This window comes from Stegostoma tigrinum, chromosome 21 (genome assembly GCF_030684315.1).
Source record: "Stegostoma tigrinum isolate sSteTig4 chromosome 21, sSteTig4.hap1, whole genome shotgun sequence".
Lineage (NCBI taxonomy): Eukaryota > Metazoa > Chordata > Chondrichthyes > Orectolobiformes > Stegostomatidae > Stegostoma > Stegostoma tigrinum.
Window position 1 is genome coordinate 4,621,889 of NC_081374.1, and position 25,128 is coordinate 4,647,016.

The following is a 25,128-nucleotide window of genomic DNA, read 5'->3' on the forward strand; positions in this document are numbered from 1 at the left end:
AAAATAACACAGGATTAAGAGGAAGAAAGGAAGAAGCAGAAGTTTAGGAAGGGAATTACAGCAAGAAACACATTAGCTTTGAAAGTGCCAGCCACCTGGGTGAATTCAAAGTGATGTCCAGTGCAGCACCGGCCAGCCATATTGCACGTCACATCAGTTTCTTTGTAACTTTGATCCGGTTACCCCAGCCCCAGTGGGAGTACAGTCCTAATCGAAGAAAACCAAAATTCCAAATGGACCATTCAGGTTTACGTGAGACACTGTGGTATAAATCGGAAGAGAAGCTGGAAGTTTGTCCAGTGACCCAACCAGCTTTCCTTCCTTAATCACCACAGAAAACAAATTAACCAGTTAAGGAAGGGGGAAGCAGAGAGTCAATTCATACACATTCACCATACTTGCTAAGACTCAAATCAGTCTTTGATAAACACAATAAACACATAAATATAAATATTTATATATTTATAAAATTTATTGAGATCTCCAGATATTGCATTTTTTTCAAATGGTAAGCCACAGACAAAACAAGCTAATTATTCATCTAGAAAACCTCAGTGAAGAAGACTGCCACCAGATCAGTCACAGCAATGATATAATGAAGGAACGAGGGGCTGGGTGTGAGAGACCAAACAAGGAACATATTCACCACCTGGGATTAAGCCTCTTACTACATTCTCCCCCCTTGTTTGTGAACTTGGCTGTACAGGAGCAAGCAGCTGCTGATGAAATAAACCAGGCACACAAACACGGTCATCCTGACTTTGCATGGTTTCCGATCAGCCATCCGTTTGTGTGTCTCTCTGCCTTTTCTGTTTCACAGATGTATAAATGGGTGTCCACCCAATATCTTCAAATTTTAGCAAAATCAAATCTCCTCCCACAAATCTGAAGTAGGAAGCAGACAAAGCAGTCAGTCATTTGGAAGCGCATTACAGGAACCTGCACATTCTGACAAATACATACAGATTACAGATGTCTTCGATAATATGCACAGCCTCAATCTGTAAGTGAAAAATTGTTGCTAACTATGAAGATCAGTGATAATGAATCTGGTAAAGGCAGCTTCTTTGTTAAAGGAGCATAAGGTATGTCACTCATTTCTAAAGTTTGAGCTGAGCAACAAGCAGCAATTAAACAGACAGTAGGTGTGGGTAAACATCACAGTTTATGATTGACTGTATTAGATCATCCACAAATGCTAGGTTGCCAGCAAGGCTCAGGATGCAGCGTGGGTTCAAAACAAATAATACACTGCCCATGGTCCAACCAGTAGCAACTCAGCAGAGTCGCTATTTGGACATGGTTGGCAAGGAGAGGAGGGACACGTTCTGTCTACCTTCTGCAGTCTATAACTTGCCAAGGTGGAAAGAGGCAAGTTGGTAAGGAACTGCAGATGACCCCAAAATTGCTGAGGTCTGTTACAGTAAACCCTGCTGCTAAGAATAGGCCAGTGCAACACAGGTCAGAGGTGGAACTAGGGATCAGCTACAAGTGCCCAAACTATGTGAGACTTCATCTTGATACATGGGCAGTTTGAAGATGGACTTTCCACACCAGTACCTGCAGAGCAGAACCTCAACACAATGGAAAAAGCAGAATTCAGAAATGCAGCATTACCATAACACATCATAGGTCCCATTTGTAGAAAACAGTTAAAAATTCACAATTTTGAAACTAAACAATTTATAGAAAGTACTTCATTTTAAGAGAACTCAATTTTCTTCTCAAATTTTACAAATATATATTAATATAAACATTTGACTAAAGCAGCTCTCCCAGTCAAATTTTAGACATTCAGAGTTTGCAATGTTGTTGCTGTCTTCATGTTTAAGCTTCAGTTTCATCAAACTTCACTTCTCCATTCAGGCTCCAGCTGCTGTTGAATCATGCTGAGAGTATCAGGATCTGCTGAGCAATTCAGAATAAACAAGTCAGGCCACTGGACAATGTGTCTCACCCATCCCCACATTATATTCCCAAAGTGTGAGCAACAAACTTCAAGACAGAAACGAGAAGATGTCATGAGTCCCATCAGCACCACGTCCCAGTTTAACTATACCCTATCCACACCACTACTGACCTCCTAGTTATTTCCCACCTATTCTTCAAGCCAGGAACTTCTCTTAACCAAAACACCAATAGGAGTAGGCTACTCAGCCCATCAAACTCTCTCGATCATTCAGTATGATCATAGTTACATCACTTGAGCACTGTAATCGTACACTCACCCCAAACTCCTTTAGTGTCTAAAAATCTTTCTTTCTTAAATATATTGAGGGACTGGATCTCAACAGCCTGTGGTAGAGAATTCACAGGTTTACCACCTTTTAGTGAAAACATTTCTCCTCATATCAGTTCAAATTGGCCCACCCTGTATCCTGAGACCATGGCTCCTTGTTCTCTAGCTGCTTGGCATCAGCCCTGCATTCAGTCTATTCAGCCCTTGGGAATTATAGACATTTTAAACATATTCCCTCTCATTCTTCTGAACTCCAGTGAATACAGATCTCATCTCAATACTAAATTCCCCAACAAATCAAGTCAAAACCCCTTACAAATGAGGTATTCTCAAAGATTACATTTTGTGCAATTTGATTTAATATTCTGTGGCAATTTTCCAATAGTTCAGCTGTCTGGACGGCTGGTTTGCAATACGGAGTGATACTAAAACATGGGTTCGATTCCTGCGCTAGCTGAGGTTACCATTAAGGACTCTCGTTCTCAACCTCTCCTATCTTCTGAGGTGTGGTGACCCTCACGTGAAACTAGCACCAATTGTCTGTCTCACTAACGAGACAGCAGCTTTCTTGGAGTCTGGCTACTTTACCTTTTCCTTTCTATGTAAATACGGGGGAAGAAAACACATACACACTCACTTCTTAACATCCTTGAACGTACCTGCTGGGTCAGGGTCCAGGCCAAGCTTTTCAAGGCCTTCAACAAGGTCACTTTCAAGATCATCACTTGCATAATTGTAGCCAGTGTAACACTCATTATTGACACAGTAGTTCAGGAATCTGCAGATAAAACACTGAGTCAGGAGCAGACAGATACAAAGACTCCGTTTTCTCCTAGGCAATGGTTCTTCCGCTCCTGCTGCCTTACTACCACCCCACCCCACCACATCCTCCAATACAATCCCCTCGTGCATCCCCAATCTTCTTCCCTCTACCATCAGTGACTGTTCACTGTCTCAAATGCGACACAGACCTGCAAACTCAGCAAAGTTCCTTCATTCAACAAACAACTTGGATTTATTTAGGGTATGCAGGACAGAATCAGGCCATTTGGCCAACAAGGTAGAAAAGAATACAATACAACGGTAATTTATTGTCACTTGTATTTTTGTCTCCTTCCAGCCTCAGGTTAATCCTTCTCCCTCATGTGTTTATCCAAGTGCCCTTTAATAAGTCTTTATTGTTTACCATAACCAGTTCTAGTGGTCATGAGCTCCTTTATCTTGCCACTCTGTGAAAAAATGTTTCTCCTGTATTCCCTTTGCGATTTATTAATAAATTATCTTGCAACACCTAGTTGTGGGCTCTTCCCCACACCTCCAAACAGACAGACATCCTCCCTTTTTTGACCCTACTGGTCCACGGTTTTAATGAGATGCAGATTTTCTTTCGCCCCGTTCTCTAGAAATAAGAGCTCCATTATCATCAATAGTTAATCATCTTTTACTTTTTATTCACTTGTGGGCATCACCAGCTGGGCCAGCATTTATTATCTGTCCATAGTTGCCCTAGACGTGGTGGTGAGCTCCCTTCTTGAACTGCCGCAGTACATGTGGTGTATGTGGACCCAAAATGCCGGAGGGAGGAATTTCCAGGATTTTGACCCAGCAGCAGTGAAGGATATGTTTCCAAGTCAGGATGATGAGTAACTTGGGGTGGAATTTGCAGAGGGTAATGTTCCCATGTATCTGCTGCCCATGTCTTTCTAGATAGTGGAAGGTTCTGTCTAAGGAGCCTTGGTGAATGTCTGCAGTGCACCTTGGAGCTGGTACACACTGAGCATCAGTGATGGAGGGAGTGAATGTTGAAGATTGTGGTGTTGAGTGAGGAGTAGTGTCTCCCTGGATGTTACTGCGCTTCTGAAGCAATGTTGGAGCCGTGCTCATTCACTGCACGTGACACAAGGAAAAGCTTAACCAAGATTCCTCGGAGTATCTCCTAGACCAGGAAAGGTCAATAGGGGAACTGAGCAAACATGACTGGACCATGTTGCCCTGCAAGCCACGGTCACATGAAGAACACAAGCTGCCAACTTTGATCGATCAGAATCCTCCAGGATTCACTAAATGATCTCTCTGTTCTAACCACCATAGCCCCACCCCTTTTTCCTCCAGCACCGTTCACCAAAGCTCCGAAGAACTGTCATCCTGATCACACTCCCCCTGTCAATATTCCACGTCCCACAGTGAGCCTTAGCTGGACAGGGCCATGTTAGATCATTGGATATTCCAGACTTAGTCAATAGCCAATTTTCCCATCCCCAATAATTTTTAGAATGTTACATGGTCAAAATGTAGGTAAGTGGTTTTTTCTTAAAAGCTGCTTTCCTACAATTGTTCCCCAGTTTTGGCAGCTTCCAGGTGACAAATGCATTAACTCAGCTGCGATACTTGGGGGTTGCTGAAGCTTTCATAAAGGTCCTGAACAGGTCACAGGACAGCTCCGCAATCCTGTAGCTGCAAACTGGAACTGGTGGCAGTTTCATGGTAGTTAGCATGAGAGGGTTCACCTACCTGTTCCAGTTTGGGTCTTTGCTGAGGATAATGGGGTTTCCCACCACTATCAACAGGGCCTTGGCTCTGGTCAGTGCAACATTAAAACGCTATCGAAAAGAACAGAAAGGAAGGTTGCTCAATATTCATTAACAAACAATTTTCACACCATACACAGCCCATAAGGCAGTCCAGATTTACAAGAGTGACACGGAGAATGCAATCGATAGCCAATTGGGAAGCACATTATCTCTCACCATTACTCACTCTAACTGCTAAGTCAGGTCACAGGATCATGTCTCGGTCTGACCTGTTGAGCCCCTCATCCAGACTGACAGACACTGCCCATGCAGTGCAGAGGGAGTGCTGCACAGCCCCCCGGTACAGGCAGTCCCCAGGTTGCAAGGAGGTTCCATTACAGTCTGTTCACGAGTCGATTTATACGCAAGGCCAGGCAAGGTAAAATAGCTGTACGTAAGTACAAGGTAATATCTGTGGGTCAGATCTTCAAAACTAATATTAATACACCCTTGTATGGGATTGCATTCACAAGTATGAGAAATTTTACAGCGGTTTCCAGTGTTTTCGATGTGAACAGAAGAGCTAGGAGCAGGAGTAGGCCATTCAGCCCCGCGAGTCTGCTCCACCATTTAATACAATCATGGCAGATCTTATCTCAGCCTCAACTCTGCTTTCCTGTCCACTCCCAATAACACTTTAACATGTTACTAATTAAAAATCTATCTCCTCCTTAAAGTTATTCAGTGTCCTGGCATCCACTGCACTCTAAGGGAGTGAATTCCACAGTAATTCTTCCTCGTCTCTATTTTAAAGCTGCTGCCCCTCATCCTAAAACTATGACCTTGAACGAGACACCCTGTTTGTTTGCTCGCTCAAATGGAGACAGCTACTATTTTTAAATGAAGAGCTGGAGAGTTCCCTCTGGTGCCCTGGAGCTATTAATTATCTTTCAGTTGATATCACAAATACAGATGGGTGGTCATTACTAAATTTCTGGTTGTGGGTGTTCAGACCATGTTTCCTAGAATTGTGACGATACTTCAAAACCAATGAGGGGGCAAGTAACATCACTGCAGTGTGGAGGGCTTTGGGGATGAGTTGTAACAAAAATACCTTTGGATTTTTAAGGAAGCCTAGGTTGAAGTCCTCGTCCATCTGTAAATAATCAGAACAGCTGCGGACTGTGGAGATGATAATCACTTTTCGTTCCTGTCCCTGAAACTCCTCGACCGACCCCACCTAAAGAAATGCAAACACTTAAAATCTCTGTGCCCATCACGTTCTGCGCCTGGACTCAGCAGTGACAGCTAGCTACATTGGGCAAGTGGTGTTAATTACCTGCCATTACCATCAGCAGCAATTACAAACAAGTCACCAAATAAATATCAAATATCAAAAGTCAAATAAAACAAAGAACTGGGGATGCTGGTGATCCGACACAAAGTGCTGAAGGAACTCAGCATCTATGCAGACAGAAACAGGGTTAATGTTTTGAGCCCAGTGACTCTTCTTCAGAACTTTGCCAGTTCTGACAAAGAGTCATTTGACTTTAAATGCTAACTCTGCTTTCTCCCCACAGGTGCTGCCAGGCCTGCTGAATTTCGCCAGCAATTTCTGTTGTATCAAATCAGGCTGTTCAGAGTTCGACAATATTTAAAACACACCTGCTGATTTCAGACTAAAGTCAATACCTTCAATCAGTTGATTAAAGTGCGATTGAGAGAGTAATGTGATTCCTGCTGGATGCTAACAATTAGTAAAGGCCATTACTAAATAACAGTTCTTAAAAGGAAAGACGCTGATTAATTTGCCTTTTGTTTTTAAAGTCCATCTGAGGCAGCAGGAAAAGCCATTGGCATCAACACACTTGCTACACTGGGTAGAGTTTTGCTTTACTGAGCTTGTGCAGGTTTTAAACTCTGCATTCTGGGCTCTCATGTGAGTCAACCAACACACAATGAAGAAGCATTAAGTTTCATGGATTAAGCTCAATTCTTCACAAATAATTGTGGCTTCGCTGGGAGCAGGTGGGGTCAAACCTTACTGCAGACGAATGGGCACATGAACCAGGCTAACACTCACTGTGCTGCACTGTCAGAGGGACTGTCTTTTGCAATAGTTGCTGAGCAGAGGCATGCCTACTATTTTTGAACAGCAGGGGATTTCTCCCTTGACCAACAGATATTCCTCAATCAACATCAACATGGGGTTTAACAAAATACAGAACTTGCTGGAAATACTCAGTAAGTCTGGCAGCATCTGTAGAAAGTGAAACAATTAACTTCGCAAGTCAAATATGATTCTTTTTTCAGAATTCAATTCAAAATGTTCATTGCTTCCCTCTATAGATGCTGCCTGAGCTGCCAAGTATTTCGTATTTTTAACTTTTCTCTCAGATTGTCAGCAGTCGGCTTTTGGTTTCCTGTTTCTGGGAGCTTGCTGTGTACAAATTGGCTGCTGTAATGTCAAGCAAAATAGCACTGGCTGCCCTTCCAAAACATTCATGAGCGCTAAGTGTCTGGGCCACCCAGAGGTTGGATTTAGATGAATTGACCTTGAAATTCATCACAGGGGAAAGAAAACCATGCACAAATAAAGACTTTTATTTAGCCAACATTTAGAAAATGCCAAATCCACAAGGTTCAGATTGAAAAGAAAGAGGAAGCAGTTCCAGGATAAAATACCATTACCGGTCACCTCAGCATTGCCACATACCTTCAACTCTCTGATGTTATCCATGACCTTCAGCTCCTTGTCCACTCGGTTAATCGCTTCGCGGATTTTCTCAACCTGCCGAGAGTAAGTTTGATTAAACAGCATGAGAGCTGACTTAAGCGTTGCCGCAGCTAACAACTAAGCATCACAGAAGGAGATCATTCAACATCTCGAGTGCGTTCCATTCTACACAGTTAGGACACAGGAACATCGGAATAAAGGAACAGGCCATTCAGCTCTTCGCGTCTGTTCTGCCATTCAATGAAGTCATGGCTGATTTTTGGCCTAACTCCATATATCTGCCTTTGGCCCATGTCCCTCAACGCTTTTGCTGAACAGAAATTTATCTGTGTCAGATTTAAAATGAACAACTGAATGATCATCCACTGTTTTTTGTGGAAGACAGTTCCAAACCTCCCCTACCCTTTGCATGTAGAAGTGCTTCCTAACACCTCTCCTAAACGAGCTGGTCCTAATTCTCAGACTCTGTTCCCCCATCCCAGAGGCGCCAGTGGGAATAGTTTATCTACCCATCATTTCCTGCTAATACGTGGAGACTTTAACCAGAGCACCCCTTAACCATCTTAATTCGACAGAAAAAGTAAGCCTGATTTGCATAACCCCTCCTCACAATTTAGCCCACAATCTGTACTTAAGGGGTTATCTGTATCTTCATTCCATTTACCCCAAGTAGTTCTGCTAAAACCCTTGGCCTACGCACAATTATCAAACAAAACCACTGAGACCCAGGTAAAATTCCGGGGACCAGGTTCAAATCCACCAAAGGACATGGTAGAATTTGAATTCAATAAAAATCAGGAATAAAGAGTCTAATGATGAACATGAATCATGGTCAATTGTTGGGAAAAATCCAGCCGGTTCATTAATATCCTTTAGGGAAGGAAGTGCCATCCTTAGCTGGTCTAGCCTAGATGTGACTCCAGACACACTGCAATGTGGTTGACTCTTCACTGCCCTCTGGGCAATTGGGGATGGGCAATAAATGCTGCCTGGTCAGTGACGCCCTCATCCTGTGAATGAATAAAAACAAAAGATCCTGGCCGGTTTATGACAGCTGCACAAGTAGTTTCAACATCCCTTTGAAAAACAGGAATGTAACAGAGATAGTAGGAACTGCAGGTGCTGGAGAGTCTGAGATAACAAGGTGTGGAGCTGGATGAACACAGCAGACCCAGCAGCATCTCAGGAGCAGGAAAGTTTCAGATGTTTCGGATGTGTAAATGTTATTTGCCACTTTTCAGCCCGAGCCTGGATATTATCCAGGTTTTGCATTTCAAGAACTTGTAGTTTGTAGGGCAAAAGGAATACAGAGGGCAAGGAATTTCAATTGTTTTGTTCTGTGAAAGCAAAAATCCAGCAACCTCGAGATTGCTGTGTTACTCGCTATTTGTTTTTGTGTCTGTCCCTTTTAAACTGCCACACCCCACTGATCCCTACACGTCTCCTGCCTTTTGGCATGCCATCCCTCTTCCTGACTATATCAACCCACTAATGACTGTGCCATCAGCTGCCCAGGCTCGACACCATGGGTATTGTTGCCGTCACTCCGCTATCTCCCTAAAGCCTACTTCTGTCACCAACCATCATAGCCCTTTCTCTTCACTTTCCACAGTGCTGTGCAATTCTGTTGGTGCATAAGCAAGAAAGACAGGGAGACTTTCCTTTTTAAAAACACACCCAGTGAGTTACTGTGATCAGTGTCAGAAAGGGGCAGTGAAAAGGCATTTTCAATGGGAAATTGAGAAACGGTTCAAAACAGTGAAGCAAGTTACAGGGCTCTGAGTGAAGAACCGACAATAGTGAGACTAACACAAAGATGCATATGATGAGTTATAAAAGTCTGAGGTGTGGTATTTTCAGGGAAAAGTGGGGCAAGTGACAAAAGGTGACAATTCTGAGTTGCAAGTCAAGTTAGAATCACAAGTGCATGAGATGGCTCTCAGTTTTAACACAACAAACTCATGGAGGCTGTTACAAGGACAAAGACAAGGACAAGACAACTTCATGGACGGCTGCACATAAATAAATTGGAATTTGGGGGCGGGGTATGATCCTTTTGATTGTTCTCAAGCGATGGCCTAGTGGTATTATCACTGGACTGTTAATCCAGAGACCCAGATAATGTTCTGGGGACCCTGGTTCGAACCCGCCATGGAATTTGAATTCAATAAAATATCTGGAATTAACAATCTAATGATGACAATGAATCCATTGTCGATTGTTGGAAAAACCCATCCGGTTCACATGTCCTTTATGGAAGGAAACTGCCATCCTTACCTGCTCTGGGCCTACATGTGACTCCAGACCCACAGCAGTGTGGTTGACTCTGAACTGCCCACTAGGTATTTCGAGATGGGCAATAAATGCTGCCTAGCCAGTGGCATCCTCATCCCGTGAATGAATAAAACAGAAAGCAGCTATTCTTTAATTTCACCTCCACTGTCCCCAGGTAGAAATTCCAAACCTGTTTCCTGTAAGGAGCAATAACCCCAATTTCTTTGGGTGAAGTCTTGGCAACACCCTTCTTTCCCTGGTTGGTCAGCAGCTTCTTCAGGTACTTCAAGACTTGATCGATCTCATCAAGATTGAAGAAGGATGGGCTCTTTTCCTCTCTCTGATCTTCTCCTAGAAGTCCATGAAAGATTATTGGAAAGCCCTAGAATCCAAAAATATTGAATGTCAATGTGGCAAATTCACCAGAACTAGCATGATGGCCTCTGATTGAGGTCGTTAGTCTTCCCCAGAGGGAACAGCACTCACTTGTAGTACTTACACATCCTCTTCGCTCCCCACTCCCCAACACCCTCCCAAAACCACCCATCTCTCCAGCAAGTTTTATTCTCTCTCCTGAATTCTTTTCATGGGACGTGCGTCTCGTTAGCTGGAGCTGCCTTTTTTTTGCCCTTGAGAATTTGGTGGTGAGCTGCCTTTTTGAACTGCTGCAGTTCATGTGCTGTAGGCTGACCAACAACGTCCTTAGGGAGGGAATTCCAGGATTTTGACCCAGCGACAGTGAACGAACAGTGATATATTTCCAAGTCAGGATGGGGAGTGGCTTGGAGGGGAACTTGAAGGTGGTGGTGTTCCATGTATCTGCTGCCCTTGTCCTTCTAGGTGGAAGTGATCATGTGTTTGGAAGTTGCTCTCTACGGATTGTTAGTGAATTTCTGCAGAGCATCTTGTAGATAGTATACACTGCTGCTCCTGAGCGTCAGTGGGGGAGGGAATCAACGTTAGTGGGTATGGTGCCAATCAAGCGGGCTGCTTTGTCCTTGTCAAGCTTCTTGCATGTTGTGGGGGCTGCACTCATCCAGGCAAGTGGGTAGTATTATCACACTCCTGACTTGTGCCTTGTAGATGGTGAACACGCTTTGGGCAGTCAGTTGGTGAGTTACTCTCCACAGTATTCAGTTAGCCTCTGACTTGCTTTTGTTGCCGCAGTGTCTTTATAGCTAGGTCAGTTGAGTTTCTGGTTAATGGTAACCCCCAGGATGTTGATAGTGGAGGACTCACTGATGGTAACGCCATTGAATGTCAAAGGGTGGTGGTTAGACTGTCTTTTATTGGTGATGGTCATGCCCTGGCATTTGTGTGGTGCAAATGTTATTTGCCACATTTCAGCCCAAGCATGGATATTGTCCAGGTTTTGCATTTCAAAAACTTGTAGTTTGTAGGACAAAAGGAATACCGAGGGCAAGGAATTTCAATTGTCTTGTTGTGTAAAAGCAAGAATTCAGTTCATGGATGCTGAAACGAGATGGTACATTGGATATAACTTTAAGTGATAGTGGGATGTTCAGCCAGATGATTGCTAGAGAGAGGAAGCATAACAGAATGAGACAGAGGGTGCTCTGCAGAAGCTACAGACCAAGTACACCCTCAAAACTACAATTTTCATACTTGAGTGTCTGTCTCTCCTGGTGTGGGAGATGGAATACGGAGAGTCACCCTGGTGTGGGAGATGGAGTACGGAGAGTCACCCTGGTGTGGGAGATGGAGTACGGAGAGTCACCCTGGTGTGGGAGATGGAGTACGGAGAGTCACCCTGGTGTGGGAGATGGAACACGGAGAGTCACCCTGGTGTGGGAGATGGAACACGGAGAGTCACCCTGGTGTGGGAGATGGAACACGGAGAGTCACCCTGGTGTGGGGGATGGAACACGGAGAGTCACCCTGGTGTGGGGGATGGAACACGGAGAGTCACCCTGGTGTGGGGGATGGAACACGGAGAGTCACCCTGGTGTGGGGGATGGAACACGGAGAGTCACCCTGGTGTGAGGGATGGAACACGGAGAGTCACCCTGGTGTGAGGGATGGAACACGGAGAGTCACCCTGGTGTGGGGGATGGAACACGGAGAGTCACCCTGGTGTGAGGGATGGAACACGGAGAGTCACCCTGGTGTGAGGGATGGAACACGGAGAGTCACCCTGGTGTGAGGGATGGAACACGGAGAGTCACCCTGGTGTGAGGGATGGAACACGGAGAGTCACCCTGGTGTGAGGGATGGAACACGGAGAGTCACCCTGGTGTGAGGGATGGAACACGGAGAGTCACCCTGGTGTGAGGGATGGAACACGGAGAGTCACCCTGGTGTGAGGGATGGAACACGGAGAGTCACCCTGGTGTGAGGGATGGAACACGGAGAGTCACCCTGGTGTGAGGGATGGAACACGGAGAGTCACCCTGGTGTGAGGGATGGAACACGGAGAGTCACCCTGGTGTGAGGGATGGAACACGGAGAGTCACCCTGGTGTGAGGGATGGAACACGGAGAGTCACCCTGGTGTGAGGGATGGAACACGGAGAGTCACCCTGGTGTGAGGGATGGAACACGGAGAGTCACCCTGGTGTGAGGGATGGAACACGGAGAGTCACCCTGGTGTGAGGGATGGAACACGGAGAGTCACCCTGGTGTGAGGGATGGAACACGGAGAGTCACCCTGGTGTGAGGGATGGAACACGGAGAGTCACCCTGGTGTGAGGGATGGAACACGGAGAGTCACCCTGGTGTGAGGGATGGAACACGGAGAGTCACCCTGGTGTGAGGGATGGAACACGGAGAGTCACCCTGGTGTGAGGGATGGAACACGGAGAGTCACCCTGGTGTGAGGGATGGAACACGGAGAGTCACCCTGGTGTGAGGGATGGAACACGGAGAGTCACCCTGGTGTGAGGGATGGAACACGGAGAGTCACCCTGGTGTGAGGGATGGAACACGGAGAGTCACCCTGGTGTGAGGGATGGAACACGGAGAGTCACCCTGGTGTGAGGGATGGAACACGGAGAGTCACCCTGGTGTGAGGGATGGAACACGGAGAGTCACCCTGGTGTGTGGGATGGAACACGGAGAGTCACCCTGGTGTGAGGGACGGAACACGGAGAGTCACCCTGGTGTGAGGGACGGAACACGGAGAGTCACCCTGGTGTGAGGGACGGAACACGGAGAGTCACCCTGGTGTGAGGGACGGAACACGGAGAGTCACCCTGGTGTGAGGGACGGAACACGGAGAGTCACCCTGGTGTGAGGGACGGAACACGGAGAGTCACCCTGGTGTGAGGGACGGAACACGGAGAGTCACCCTGGTGTGAGGGACGGAACACGGAGAGTCACCCTGGTGTGAGGGATGGAACACGGAGAGTCACCCTGGTGTGAGTGATGGAACACGGAGAGTCACCCTGGTGTGAGGGATGGAACACGGAGAGTCACCCTGGTGTGAGGGATGGAATAGGGAGAGTTACCCTGGTGTGGGAGATGGAGTACGGAGAACGGAGAGTTACCCTGGTGTGGGAGATGGAGTACGGAGAGTTACCCTGGTGTGGGGGATGGAGTACGGAGAGCAGAGAGTTACCCTGGTGTGGGAGATGGAGTACGGAGAGTTACCCTGGTGTGGGAGATGGAGTACGGAGAATGGAGAGTTATCCTGGTGTGGGAGATGGAATAGGGAGCGTTACCCTGGTGTGGGAGATGGAACACGGAGAGTCACCCTGGTGTGGGAGATGGAATAGGGAGAGTCACCCTGGTGTGGGAGATGGAGTACGGAGAGTCACCCTGGTGTGGGAGATGGAGTACGGAGAACGGAGAGTTACCCTGGTGTGGGAGATGGAGTACAGAGAGTTAGCCTGGTGTGGGAGATGGAGTACAGAGAGTTACCCTTTTGTGGGAGATGGAGTATGGAGAGTTATCCTGGTGTGGGATAAGTGCTGACAGTAAGCAAACATCAGGGTAAAGCTCCCACTGTCAAACATACCTTCTTTAGCAGGTGTTGCCATTGACAGTAAGAATGGCTGATTAACGTATCAGCTTGTGGTTTCAGCTCATTATCGTAGAACAACTCATTGGGGATCCTCAGAATGCTGGGATGTGACCTGACAAAACACAAGAACATCAGATAACTTCAAGGAGTGTAAGTAATGACTGATCGAAATTTCCCTTTTAATTACAGGGTATGTCAACAGATTATTAGGACATTCAGCCCAATAAATCCATCCTAGCCCTTGTGCTTCATATGGAGCTTTACACCCTTCTTCATCTCAGCACAGCAAACGTTCCTGCCCCTTCCCCAGCACCACCCTCTGTGTTTTCCATACTCAGAGGTACAAATTAAGAGGAGTGGGCCATTCTCTCTCTCTCTCGACTCTGCTGTGCCATTTCAAAACATGACAGTTGATCTTAACTCCACATTCCTGTCAACCCCCAACAAGCTGTGATTCCCTCATTAGTGTGGAATCTGTCCATCTCTGCTATATAAAGATTAATAGCCATGACGTGGAGGTGCCAGTACTAGACTGGGGTGGACAAAGTCAGAAGTCGCATGAAGCCAGGTTATAGTTCAACAGGTTTATTTGAAATCACAAGCTTTTGATGTTGTGCTTCTTCATCAGGTGCAGTAAGGACTAGGTGACGTGTAACTTCACACTAAAATGATTAGAATACCAAATTCTGAAGTTGCACTGATGTCTAGCTTCCTCCGAATACACTACTACCACAGTGCTACTCACTGACAATCATATTTGAATGTTACAGAACACCAACATGAATAATTCATGGATACAATTCCCTTGTCAAGCCAAGAGGAAAACTTTATACAAGGAGATTTCCCTTGGCTCTCAGGAGAGCCAGTCGATTACAATCTCAATCCACAAGTGCTGACTTGGTCATTCAGGGCTTTGGAGTGTCACCCCATCTCAGTTTGCTCACTCTGAATCACTCTAACCTTCTCCATATGGAATAAGCTTCCAATCTCGAATCTGTGACAGAACAGCAGATAGCCAAAAGAGGGAGGTTGTAAGTCAGTGGGTCGACACCGGGTCCATTGTGTGCTCAGTGTTTACACCCCAGATTCTCCCACTCTGTGACTAGACTGTGCCAGAAACTTAACCCCAAAGGTCACCATCTGCCAACAGACAATTTGAGGGGCCTCATCAGGCCAAATCACAGTTCTACATCTACAACTCTCTGGCCATTGGACTCGTACCTCACCTTGTCTCACTGAGGCAGCTTAAACCAGACCCTACCCTTCACTGCATACAGGACCCTCAATGGGCAGGGTACCCATCCTTCAACCACCCTTGCTCTCCAATAACAGTGAAACTGGGAAAAGAGAAAGGTCTGTTGTTCCATTTGGAAATTGCATCGAGTTTGACTTTGTTTTATTCTAAATGAGTGGAGTTTTTTTCGTTAAAATTCAATGTTCACCGATTTGCTTGATTTAATTGAATAGTGAAGTAAATTATTTAATTTCAGAAAAGGAAGTAGAAACCACTCCTTCCTTAAAAGATTCTGAAAGTTCAAAAGAACAATCACTTCCCAAGGATCTTAACAATATTGACAAAACCATTTCTCCTTCAGTGAAGGAACTTTGCCCTCATTAAGTCACACAAAGGTTCAAGGTGACCAGTCACATTTCCAGCATTCTCAAAATCTCAGGGCTAGACAAGTTGTGGGGGATTGTGGGGTGGGGGTGGGGAGCACAAGGGGGAGGAGAAGGGGCTTGGGTAAGATTGTGCATGAGTGAGTGAGGTCCAGAACGTCTTGTACCAAATTTCATAAAGAGGACATGGACCTGGTGAGGGAATGGGATGCTCCTAGTACCAGTGGAGCTATATCTCCAAAAGGCACAGCATCTCCCGACCTGGAGGCAACTCGCCTCGGCTGGCAGAGGGGCCACAGGGATATGGAAAGGGGTTTGGATCCGAGATTGTGGAAAGTTCAATCGATCTTGACTCAAATGCCCACTGCACCGGAGTAGCCTACAGGAGAACTCACTAGTCAGGCTCCAGCTCAACACTGACTCTGACCAGCTGGTCACAGCACCAGGAGATAACTGATGTCTGCTGCAAATCAAACACAAAATGAAGGGAAAGACATAAAAAAAAAGCAAAATACTGTGGAAGCTAGAAATTGGAAATAAAAACAGCAATAGCTGGAGAAGCCCTGCAGGTCTGGGAGCATCTGTGGACAGAAAGCTAGAGTTAATGTTTCGAAAGATGACTTTTCCTCAGATGGTCAATGCAGCAGCATTAGACTCTGAGCTGAAGGAGGCAGTTGTACAGGTGACCAAATAAAGCTGTAATTTACAGCAGAGGAGAGATGTGGATCCTGGGGGAAGAGGTTTCCATTCAGACAGTGAATTCCAGAGTTTAGGTAGCTGCTGATGGAGAAATTCAAAATCTGGGCTAATCAAGAGGCCAGAATTGGATCAATGGATTTTGACCATGATTTTTCCTGAGAATGAGAGGAAGTGATGGTAAAAATCCAGATAGAGATGAAGATAAAGTATAATCTGATCAGAGACAGTAGACTCACGAGAGGCTGGGATCTCACAGAACCCACCTGTAATTATGCAGAAGTTTTGTTACAAAATGTTCATTGTAGCGGCCAGTGCTTGGGTTCTTCTTGTAAAGGGTGTTCTCACTCATTAACCTTTCCAGGAAAGACAAATCTGAAAAAAACAGTGAGTTACTGTAGACCTTTCATCTATATAAAGAGGTTCACCATCCTAACTGACAGTATGGGCTGTAAATCTAACTTACAAATTTTTTCTCCTGAATCTGGAGCTCCTATTTTGGCATTCTCATTCACAATTCCATGGTCTCACCTTGCCCACACCTCTCTCAGCTAATAAAGGCTCTATTCTCCTCCAATTCTGGCCTCTTGATTATCCCAGATTTCGAATCTCTCTATCAGTGGCTGTTCTGACTCTAAACTCTGAAATTCACTCTCTGAACAGAAACCTCTCCCCCAGGATCTACATCTCTCCTCTGCTGTAAATAATGGTTTCGTTCGGTGACCTGTACAACTGTCTCCTTCAGCTCAGAGTCTAATGCTGCTACATTTCACAACATTAAAGGGCGCTGCCAAAGTGCCAGAGAACCTCTACTAGTCACTGGCCACTAGAAGGTGCTAGTGAGCTAGGTCAATGTTCAAAATGCCTCATGAAAGGGCAAGCAATGACATGCATTAAACAAAGCTCAGAAAGAAAACTCCATTCTTGAACAGCCAGAGGCAGCACTGTGACAGACACTCACAATGTCCTGCTCCTCAAAACCGTCAGAACAAAGTATTTGCACTTGAAAATAAATAAACTGGTTAGATTTGGAGCTAAACTTGCGATATCTGCAAAAGGTATGAAGTATTTACGACAGTCCATTGGACATATCAAGTCCACTTTGGGTGATATGCTCTACACATGCACAGACACACACACACTCCCTCCGTCTCATCCTGTCACCTACAATTTTGATTCCTCCCTTATATGTTTATCCAGCTTCCCCTTTAATGTTTCTGTATTATTCATCTTAACCATCCAATGTCATATTAAATTCCACACTCTCACCACTCTCAGTAAAACGTTTCACCTGAATTCCCTATAAGATTAATTAGTGACTGCCCTTTACTTATGGCCCTTAGCTCCGGTGTCTCTCAGACAAGTAGAAATATCTTCTCAATCCTGACCTTACTGAACCCTTCCAACACTGACAGGTCAGCCCAGCTTAGTTATGAGCTTGCACCTATAAGGCAGTAGTAAACAAGGCAAGAGAAACACACTAAGCACCAATAATCCATACTTACTTACCCAGACCATGTTTGATGGCAATGGGGGATCTCAGCACTGGTCCCAGTTGCTTTGGATCTCCAGTCAGAACCAGCTGTCCACCATCCTTGTTCTTTTCTAAATCCATCACATCCAGCAATCCTTCAACAAAAATACATAGGCATCAAAACACTCCCAGGACAGAGATGGCACTGGGTTAGGTACAAAGTAAAGCTCGCTCTACACTGTCCCCCATCAAACACTTGGGCACCATACTTTAAGGAGGACATGAAAATGCCAGAGATGGTACAGAAGTAGTTCACTGTGATGTATCCCGAAATAAGCGGTTTACAATTCTGTGGATAGGCTGAAAATTGAGATTTTGTGCATTTCTCTAATTCTCTTTTGAAAGATTCTATGAATCTGCTTCTACTGCCCTTCTAGGCAGCTTGTTTTTGATCACAAGTACTCATTGTGAAAAAGAAGCAAATTCCACAAACTTCTAAGCAGTCCAAGGAGGTAAACTGAAAGAGAGCTGTGATAGCAGCAATATATCCCTGGGATCAATTTTCTGTAAAGGATACTGCTGGGAAAAAGGTTGAAACCTTGTTGAGTGGTTTTCATTAAGATCTTCCTAAACTATAGTGTAGCTTTCTCTTCCTCTCCTGAAATAAACTTATGCTCATAGTAAAGAAATCTATGGGTGCGTTTGAATATTTCCAATGACTCAGTACCACAGCAACCCATTGCAAAAAATCAAACTTATGATCTATCACATCAGGTTACACACTGGGTTTTGTTGGTCCAGTATATCATTAGCTGGGAATCAAAGAAGCACTGGGAAATATTTCAGACTAGGCTGATTCCTGACAAAAGGCGCATGACATTTTTAGGCAAGATAGTGCGGCTTGGGCCTATACTCACTCAAGTTTGGAAGAATGAGGGACAAGCTTACTGAAAGGCGCAAGGTTCTGATGATGGCGCATAGCTTATAATAAGAGACCTCTTCAAACGCTGAGGATGGAGGAATTTCTACTGAGAGGATCACAAATATATAGAATTCTCTTCTTCAGGGAGCAGAGGAGACTGGAATATATCCAAGACTGAGTTTGAGAGATTTTTATTTGACAAGGAGGTAGACAGGAATGTGGAGTTAAAGTAGGTCAGACATGGCCTTATTGAGTGATGCAGGTTCGTGGGACTGTATGGATACATTGCTCCTTTTTTTTTTAAATACTGTAACTCTCCCCATATAAAGAAAAACTTTATCTTCCCTGGCTTATATGTCAATCATTTTAAGCTAGTACCCTGTAGTTACTGAACCTTCTGTGTAGTCTCTTCCTATCTATGTATTAAAGTAGAGTAATTTGGGTCAGAACACAGAAAAGCAGAGGTTTTTACAGTTGATGTGACACACTGACCTGCAATAGCAATGACACACTCAGGCTCAACAGCATTCCCAGCCTCATCGATGAACACATGCGAAAAATGACCTTTGGGGAACTTTGCAGAGGCCAACCTGTTTTGAAAGATAAAATAAATAGCAACAAACTATAATGGAATTCACTTGTCCCCACCCCACACATCTCACTCACATGGTAAAACAACCACAAGGACCACATCATCACCGGATCTATTCATGTGAAAAACCAACACCACCAAACCCCCCCAAGTGGTTGATGCATCAGTTGTGTAAGAACCCCTACAAACACTGAACTCTGTGCCTCAAAGGCAGTGGAGGTGGGGTTACTGAAACAAGGCAGAGGTAGGTAGGGATGTGGAGCTAGAGGAACACAGCATCAGAGGAACATGCAAGTTGACATTTCGGGTCAAGACCTTTCTTCAGAAATCCACTCAGACATCTTCAGAACAATAGGTAGGTTTGTGTTTGGCACGGGAATCAAGACGTATCAGAGTTCCGAACAAAAACAGCGCAGCAATGATCTACCGAACAGTGCAAAAGGCTCAATGGGCTGAACCCCCCTGCTTTTGCTCGTGATTTGAATGATCGTTTATTCAATGAGAGGCCTGAGCCAAGAATTATTTGGGGTCTCTGCAGGTTGATTTTCCAACATGAAATACAAACAAGGTATTTCTTTTAGCTCAATACCAGGTTGAGGGTTCTTGGCCACAACAACAAGCTCCATTGCCTGGGCACCAAGTGCACCCCTCTCCTCAGGGACACTGAGGGTGAACCATACTATTTACAACCCAAAATTCATATCAAACCTGGATCTCATAAGTACATAATTACACTGTCTTTGTAACACTGCCCACCTCAAGCGTAGGCAAACCCCACATTAATATCTGCACTTGACTATTCCAACTTTTCCAGGTGAACTCATCTTCGACCCTCCAGAAACAGGAACCTCTTCTGCCCACTTCTGAGCTCGCAATCACCAGTCAGTCCTGTACTTGCTGACAAGCATTGGCACTCGGTGTAATTTTAAAATTCTCATCGTTGTTTTCAAACCCGTCTCATTGCTGGTCATAACTCTGTGACACCCTCTAGATTCACAATCCCTGAGATTTTTTTGTTTCTCCAACTCCACTAATCATCACTAATAACAGCTGTATTTTCACTTGGGCCTCTGAGCTTCAGAATGTCCTCCCTAAACCTCTATACATCTCTAACCTTCTTTGAAACATGCTGAAAGCCTACACCTTTGACCAAAGATTTGGTCGCCTGCAGAATCTCTTGTATTAATTTTGTTTGATGAAACAGCTGAAAGCATTTCATGGGAGCTACATCTAAAGATCCTAAATCAATGTGGTTGCACTTGGACAAAATGCTTAGATGGAATTGGATACTATAATGTATGAGGAGCAGGAACAAAATAGTATGTGTCATGATAAACAAAGTTGGGGAGGGTGAAAGTGGAAAGATGATCGAGGAATGGCATTGTCACCGGACAAGCAATTTAGAGCCCCAGATTAGGGGCAGCACAGTGGCTCAGTGATTAGCACTGATGCCTCACAGTGCCAGCCACCCGGGTTTGATTTCAACCTCGGGCAACTGGGTGGAGTTTGCAAGTTCTCCCCATGTCTTCATGTTTTTCCTGTGGATGCTCCAGCTTCCTAAGATGTGCAGGTTAGGGGAACTGGTCATGCCAAATGAGGGGTTACTGGAGGGTGGGATGGGTGGGATGCTCTTCGGAGCACTGTGCAGACTTGATGGGCCGAATGACCTGCTTCTGTACCGTAGGGATTCCATGATTCCGTAAATGGTCTGGGGTTTGAATCTCATCATCAGAGACAATGACACAGGAATTCAACAAAGTTCAGTAAAACATAGCATTAAAATGTTGCTTAATGGCAAAACAGAAAGCACTGACAATTGTCATAAAATCCCAGCTGGCTCATAATGTCCTTCTGGGAAGGAAATTTTTGCTCTTGCCTCGTCTGAGACATGTGACTCCACACCCACGAAATGTGGTTAACGCTGAACTGACAGTGACATTGTTGCCTTCTGACTGCTCTCTCAAATGGCCAAGCAAGCTACTCAGTTCTAGGGCAATGAACCAGAGGTAGACAGACAGCCAGAGCAACATGTGAAAAGGAATTGTTAAAACTTGCAGAGAGGTAGATTCCTTTGCACTGCAAGCTATATGGAATAATTATCAAATAAACCAGGGGAAGCAGTTTTTTTTGTAAAATTTACTCATGGGATATGGGTGTTGCTGGTTTGGCCAACATTTATTGCCATTCCTCCTTGCCCCTTGAGAAAGTGGGAGTGGGCTGCCTCCTTGAACCATGCAGTACGTGTACTGTAGGTAGACCTACAATGCCCTTAGGGAGGGCGTGTGAGGATTCTGATACAAGAGAGTGAAGGAACAACGAAGCATGGTGAGTAGCTTGGAGGGGAACCTGCAGGTGATGGTATTCCCATGCATCTGCTGCCCTTGTCCTTCTAGATGCAAGCAGCTGTGGGTTTGGAAGGTAATGCTGAAGGACGCTCAGTGAATTTCCCTAGCACAACTTGTACATGGTACACACTACTGCTCCTGACCATGATGGTAGTAGAGGTGCCAATTGAGGGGGCTGCTTTGTCCTGGATGACTTTTTGAGTGTTGATGGAGCTGCACTCATCCAGGCGAGTGGGGAGTATTCCATCACACTCCTGATTTGTACCTTGTAAATGATGAGTAGGCTTTGGGGAGCCAGGAGGGGAGTTACTTGCTGCAGTATATCCAACCACTGACCTGCTCTTGTAGCCACTGCGTTTATGTGGTGAGTCCAGTTGAGTTTCTGGTCAATGGCAATCTCAAGGAAGTTGATTATCAAGGGGTGGTGGTTAGGTTGTCTCTTATTAGTGATGGTCATAGCCTGGCATTTGTGTGGCATGAATGTTACTTGTCAACCAAGTCTGGATATTGTGCAGATCTTGCTGCGTTTGGGCCCGGACTGCTTCTGTACCTGAGGAGTCGTGACTGGTTCTGAACATTGTGCAGTCATCGGCGAACATCCCCACCTCTGACCTTATGGTGGAGGGAAGGTCATTGATGAAGCAGCTGAAGATGACTGGGCCTAGGACATTACCCTGAGGAACTCCTGCAGAGATACCCTAGAGCTGAGAAGATTGCCCTCCAACAACCACAACCATCCTCCTGTGTGTCAGGTGTGACTCCAACCACCGGAGACTTCTCCCCTGAATTCCCTTTGATCCCAGTTTTGCAGGGGTCCTTGATGCCACACTCAGTCAAATGTAGCCTTGATGTCAAGGGCTGTGACTCTCACCTCCCCTCTGAAATTCGGCTGTTCTGTCCACGTTTGGGAGGCTGTAATGAGATCAGGAACAGTAGGGCCCTGGCAATAATTCAGACTAACGATGAGCAGATTAATTCTTTGTGACAGCACTGTCAATGACCGTTTTCATCACTTGCTTGTGCTGTAGGGTACTTTAACCTTTCCAAATGAAATTAGATAAACACAGAAGGGGTTACGCTTGCAGAGTTGTGGGAGTAAAACGCAAACAGGGCGGATTCATTCCTGCAGTTGAGACAGCACAGGCACGACAAGTGAATGGCCGTGTTGTGCACTACAGGATTCTATGAGAGGTCACTGCCGTCACACAATTTTCAGTACTCACCTTCCAGCTGTAATCAGTGTGGTTGCAATGACACGGTATTGCAGGAGTTGCTCTTTCGGCGGGAACTCGAACATCTGCTTGGATTCAGCCCAGTTGGAGCATTCCTGATAGACACAAGACAAGAGCTCGCAATAGTAACAACTATCTCTCTTCCCACCTGGGCTCACAGTTCCCCACATCACAACAGTCACTACATGAGTCAAACGTACTTTCTTGTACGTAACAATCATTGGGAGGTCCTGAAGTTGTGAGAGGTGCTAAAGCAATGCAGGGTTTTCTGTACAATGTGGCAGTGAAATAAAGAGCCTGCAAATCGGTCAATATCGACAGCACACAAGTTGGTGAATTCACGATGCTGAGCAGGGCCTTTTTTTAAATTGACGGTTGGCGAGGTTGTTGTAAAATTGGAAATAGCAGAGCAGGGGAGGTGGTTGGGGAGACGGAATAAAAATACTCAAAACATTAACCTGCTCAAATACCACACAAAACTCCCTCTGTACATTTTCTATCAGAAAATTCATAGGACAGAGGTTGCAGGGGGCTAGATACAAAGTAAGGCTTCCTGTACTTTGACCTCAAAGATTCCTAGGACATGGACAACACAGGGTTAGATATTAGCGAGTTTTGAGAAGATTTGTAGCTCAGGTTGAGGTTCTGGATGTGAGTTTGCTCGCTGAGCTGGAAGGTTAGTTTTCAGACGTTTCATCACCATTCTAGGTAACATCATCAGTGAGCCTCCGAAGCGCTGGTGTTATGTCCCGCTTTCTATTTATCTGTTTAGGTTTCCTTGGGTTGGTGATGTCATTTCCTGCAATGATGATGTCATTTCTTGTTCTTTTTCTCAGGGGGTGGTAGATTGGCTCCAAATCAATGTGTTTGTTGATGGAGTTCCAGTTGGAATGCCATGCTTCACGAATTCTCGTGCGTGTCTCTGTTTGGCTTGTCCTAGGATGGATGTGTTGTCCCAATCAAAGTGGTGTCCTTCCTTATCTATATGTAAGGATACGAGTGATAGCGGATCATGTCGTTTTGAGGCTAGTTGATGTTCACGTATCCTGGTGGCTAGCTTTCTGCCAGTTTGTACAGTTCTTGCAAGGTATTTTGTAGATGACGTTTGTTTTATTTGTTGTCTGTATAGGGTCTTTTAAGTTCATTAGCTGCTGTTTTAGTGTGTTGGTGGGTTTGTGGGCTACCCTGATGCCAAGAAGTCCAAGTAGTCTGGCAGTCATTTTGGAAATATCTTTGATGTAGGGGAGAGTGGTTATGGTTTCTGAGCCCGTTTTGTCTGTTTGGGTTTGTTGCTGAGGAATCGGCGGACTGTGTTCATTGGCTACCCATTCTTTTTGAATACGCTGTATAGGTGATTTTCCTCTGCTCTGCATAGTTTCTCTGTGCTGCAGTGTGTGGTGGCTCATTGGAATAATGGTCTAATGCAGCTTCGTTTGTGGGTGTTGGGATGGTTGCTCCTGTAGTTCAGTATTTGGTCCGTATGTGTTGTTTTCCTGTAGACGCTGGTTTGAAGTTCCCCATTGACTGTTCGCTCTACTGTGACATCTAGGAATGGCAGTTTGCTGTTGTTTTCCTCCTCTTTTGTGAATGTTATGCCAGTAAGGGTATTATTGATGGTCTTGAAGGTTTCCTCTAATTTGTTTTGTTTAGTGATGACAAAGGTGTCATCCACAGAGCGGACCCAAAGTTTGGGTTGGATGATTGGCAGAGCTGTTTGTTCGAGTCTCTGCATTACTGCCTCTGCTAAGAACCCTGATATCGGAGATCCCATGGGTGTACCGTTGGTTTGTCTGTAGGTTTTGTTATTGAAAGTGAAGTGGGTGGTGAGGCATAGGTCCACTAGCTTGATGATGTTGTCCTTGCTGATGAGGTTGGTGGTGTCTGGTGGATGTGTCTTTGGTTCTTCTAATAGTGTCATCAGTGTTTCTTTGGCCAGGTTGATGCTGATGGATGTGAACAGGGCTGTTACGTCAAAGGAGACCATTATTTCGTCCTCTTCTATCTTGGTGTCGTTGATGGTGTTCAGGAATTCTTGGGTGGAGCGAATGGAGTGGTGGGAGTCTTCCACTAGGTGTTTTAGTCTTTGGTGTAGTTCCTTGTCTAATCTGTAGGTTGGTGTTCCAGGTAGCGACACTATGGGACACTAAAAACTAACCTTCCAGCTCAGCGAGCAAACTCACACCCAGGGTTAGATATAGAAGTAAGTGTCTCTTCCTCTTTTGAACTGATATCATAGTTCCGTTGGCATTGTGACAATCAAACGCTCTCAGGACAAAGACAGCACAGAGTTAGATACAGAGTAAAGCTCTCTCTCCTACACTGACTATTTGGTTCCATTATCTTGTTTATTACAACCACTTTGTGACTTTATCATATTCTCCCACCACATATCCTCATGCCCTTCCCAGCAAGTTACTGGTTTAAGGCTAAATCAGATGTAAAGTTGTTTTGTTTGCAAATGTTCCTGCTCTGAATTTATCTAATATGTTGGACAAAGCAAATACAGTAC

General features: G+C 45.1%; 1 protein-coding gene across 2 annotated transcripts in view; it reads right to left on the reverse strand.

Moving 5' to 3' along the window:
- Positions 1 to 447: 447 nt before the first annotated feature.
- Positions 448 to 25,128, reverse strand: part of LOC125462639 (putative helicase MOV-10) — a 123,584-nt gene continuing 98,903 nt past the window's right edge. Inside the window, exons 12-22 of one of the 2 annotated variants that reach the window (XM_048552867.2) lie at positions 22,611 to 22,714; positions 18,943 to 19,040; positions 17,564 to 17,683; positions 16,321 to 16,429; positions 13,736 to 13,853; positions 9,951 to 10,142; positions 7,466 to 7,540; positions 5,864 to 5,989; positions 4,751 to 4,839; positions 2,899 to 3,017; positions 448 to 1,905 (exon numbers count right to left, since the gene is read on the reverse strand). In XM_048552867.2, the coding sequence (XP_048408824.1) occupies positions 1,844 to 1,905; positions 2,899 to 3,017; positions 4,751 to 4,839; positions 5,864 to 5,989; positions 7,466 to 7,540; positions 9,951 to 10,142; positions 13,736 to 13,853; positions 16,321 to 16,429; positions 17,564 to 17,683; positions 18,943 to 19,040; positions 22,611 to 22,714 (1,212 nt within the window). In that variant the 3' untranslated portion in view covers positions 448 to 1,843. Of the gene's footprint in view, positions 1,909 to 2,898; positions 3,018 to 4,750; positions 4,840 to 5,863; positions 5,990 to 7,465; positions 7,541 to 9,950; positions 10,143 to 13,735; positions 13,854 to 16,320; positions 16,430 to 17,563; positions 17,684 to 18,942; positions 19,041 to 22,610; positions 22,715 to 25,128 lie in introns of both variants that reach the window. The other variant, XM_048552866.2, reaches the window with a different exon arrangement.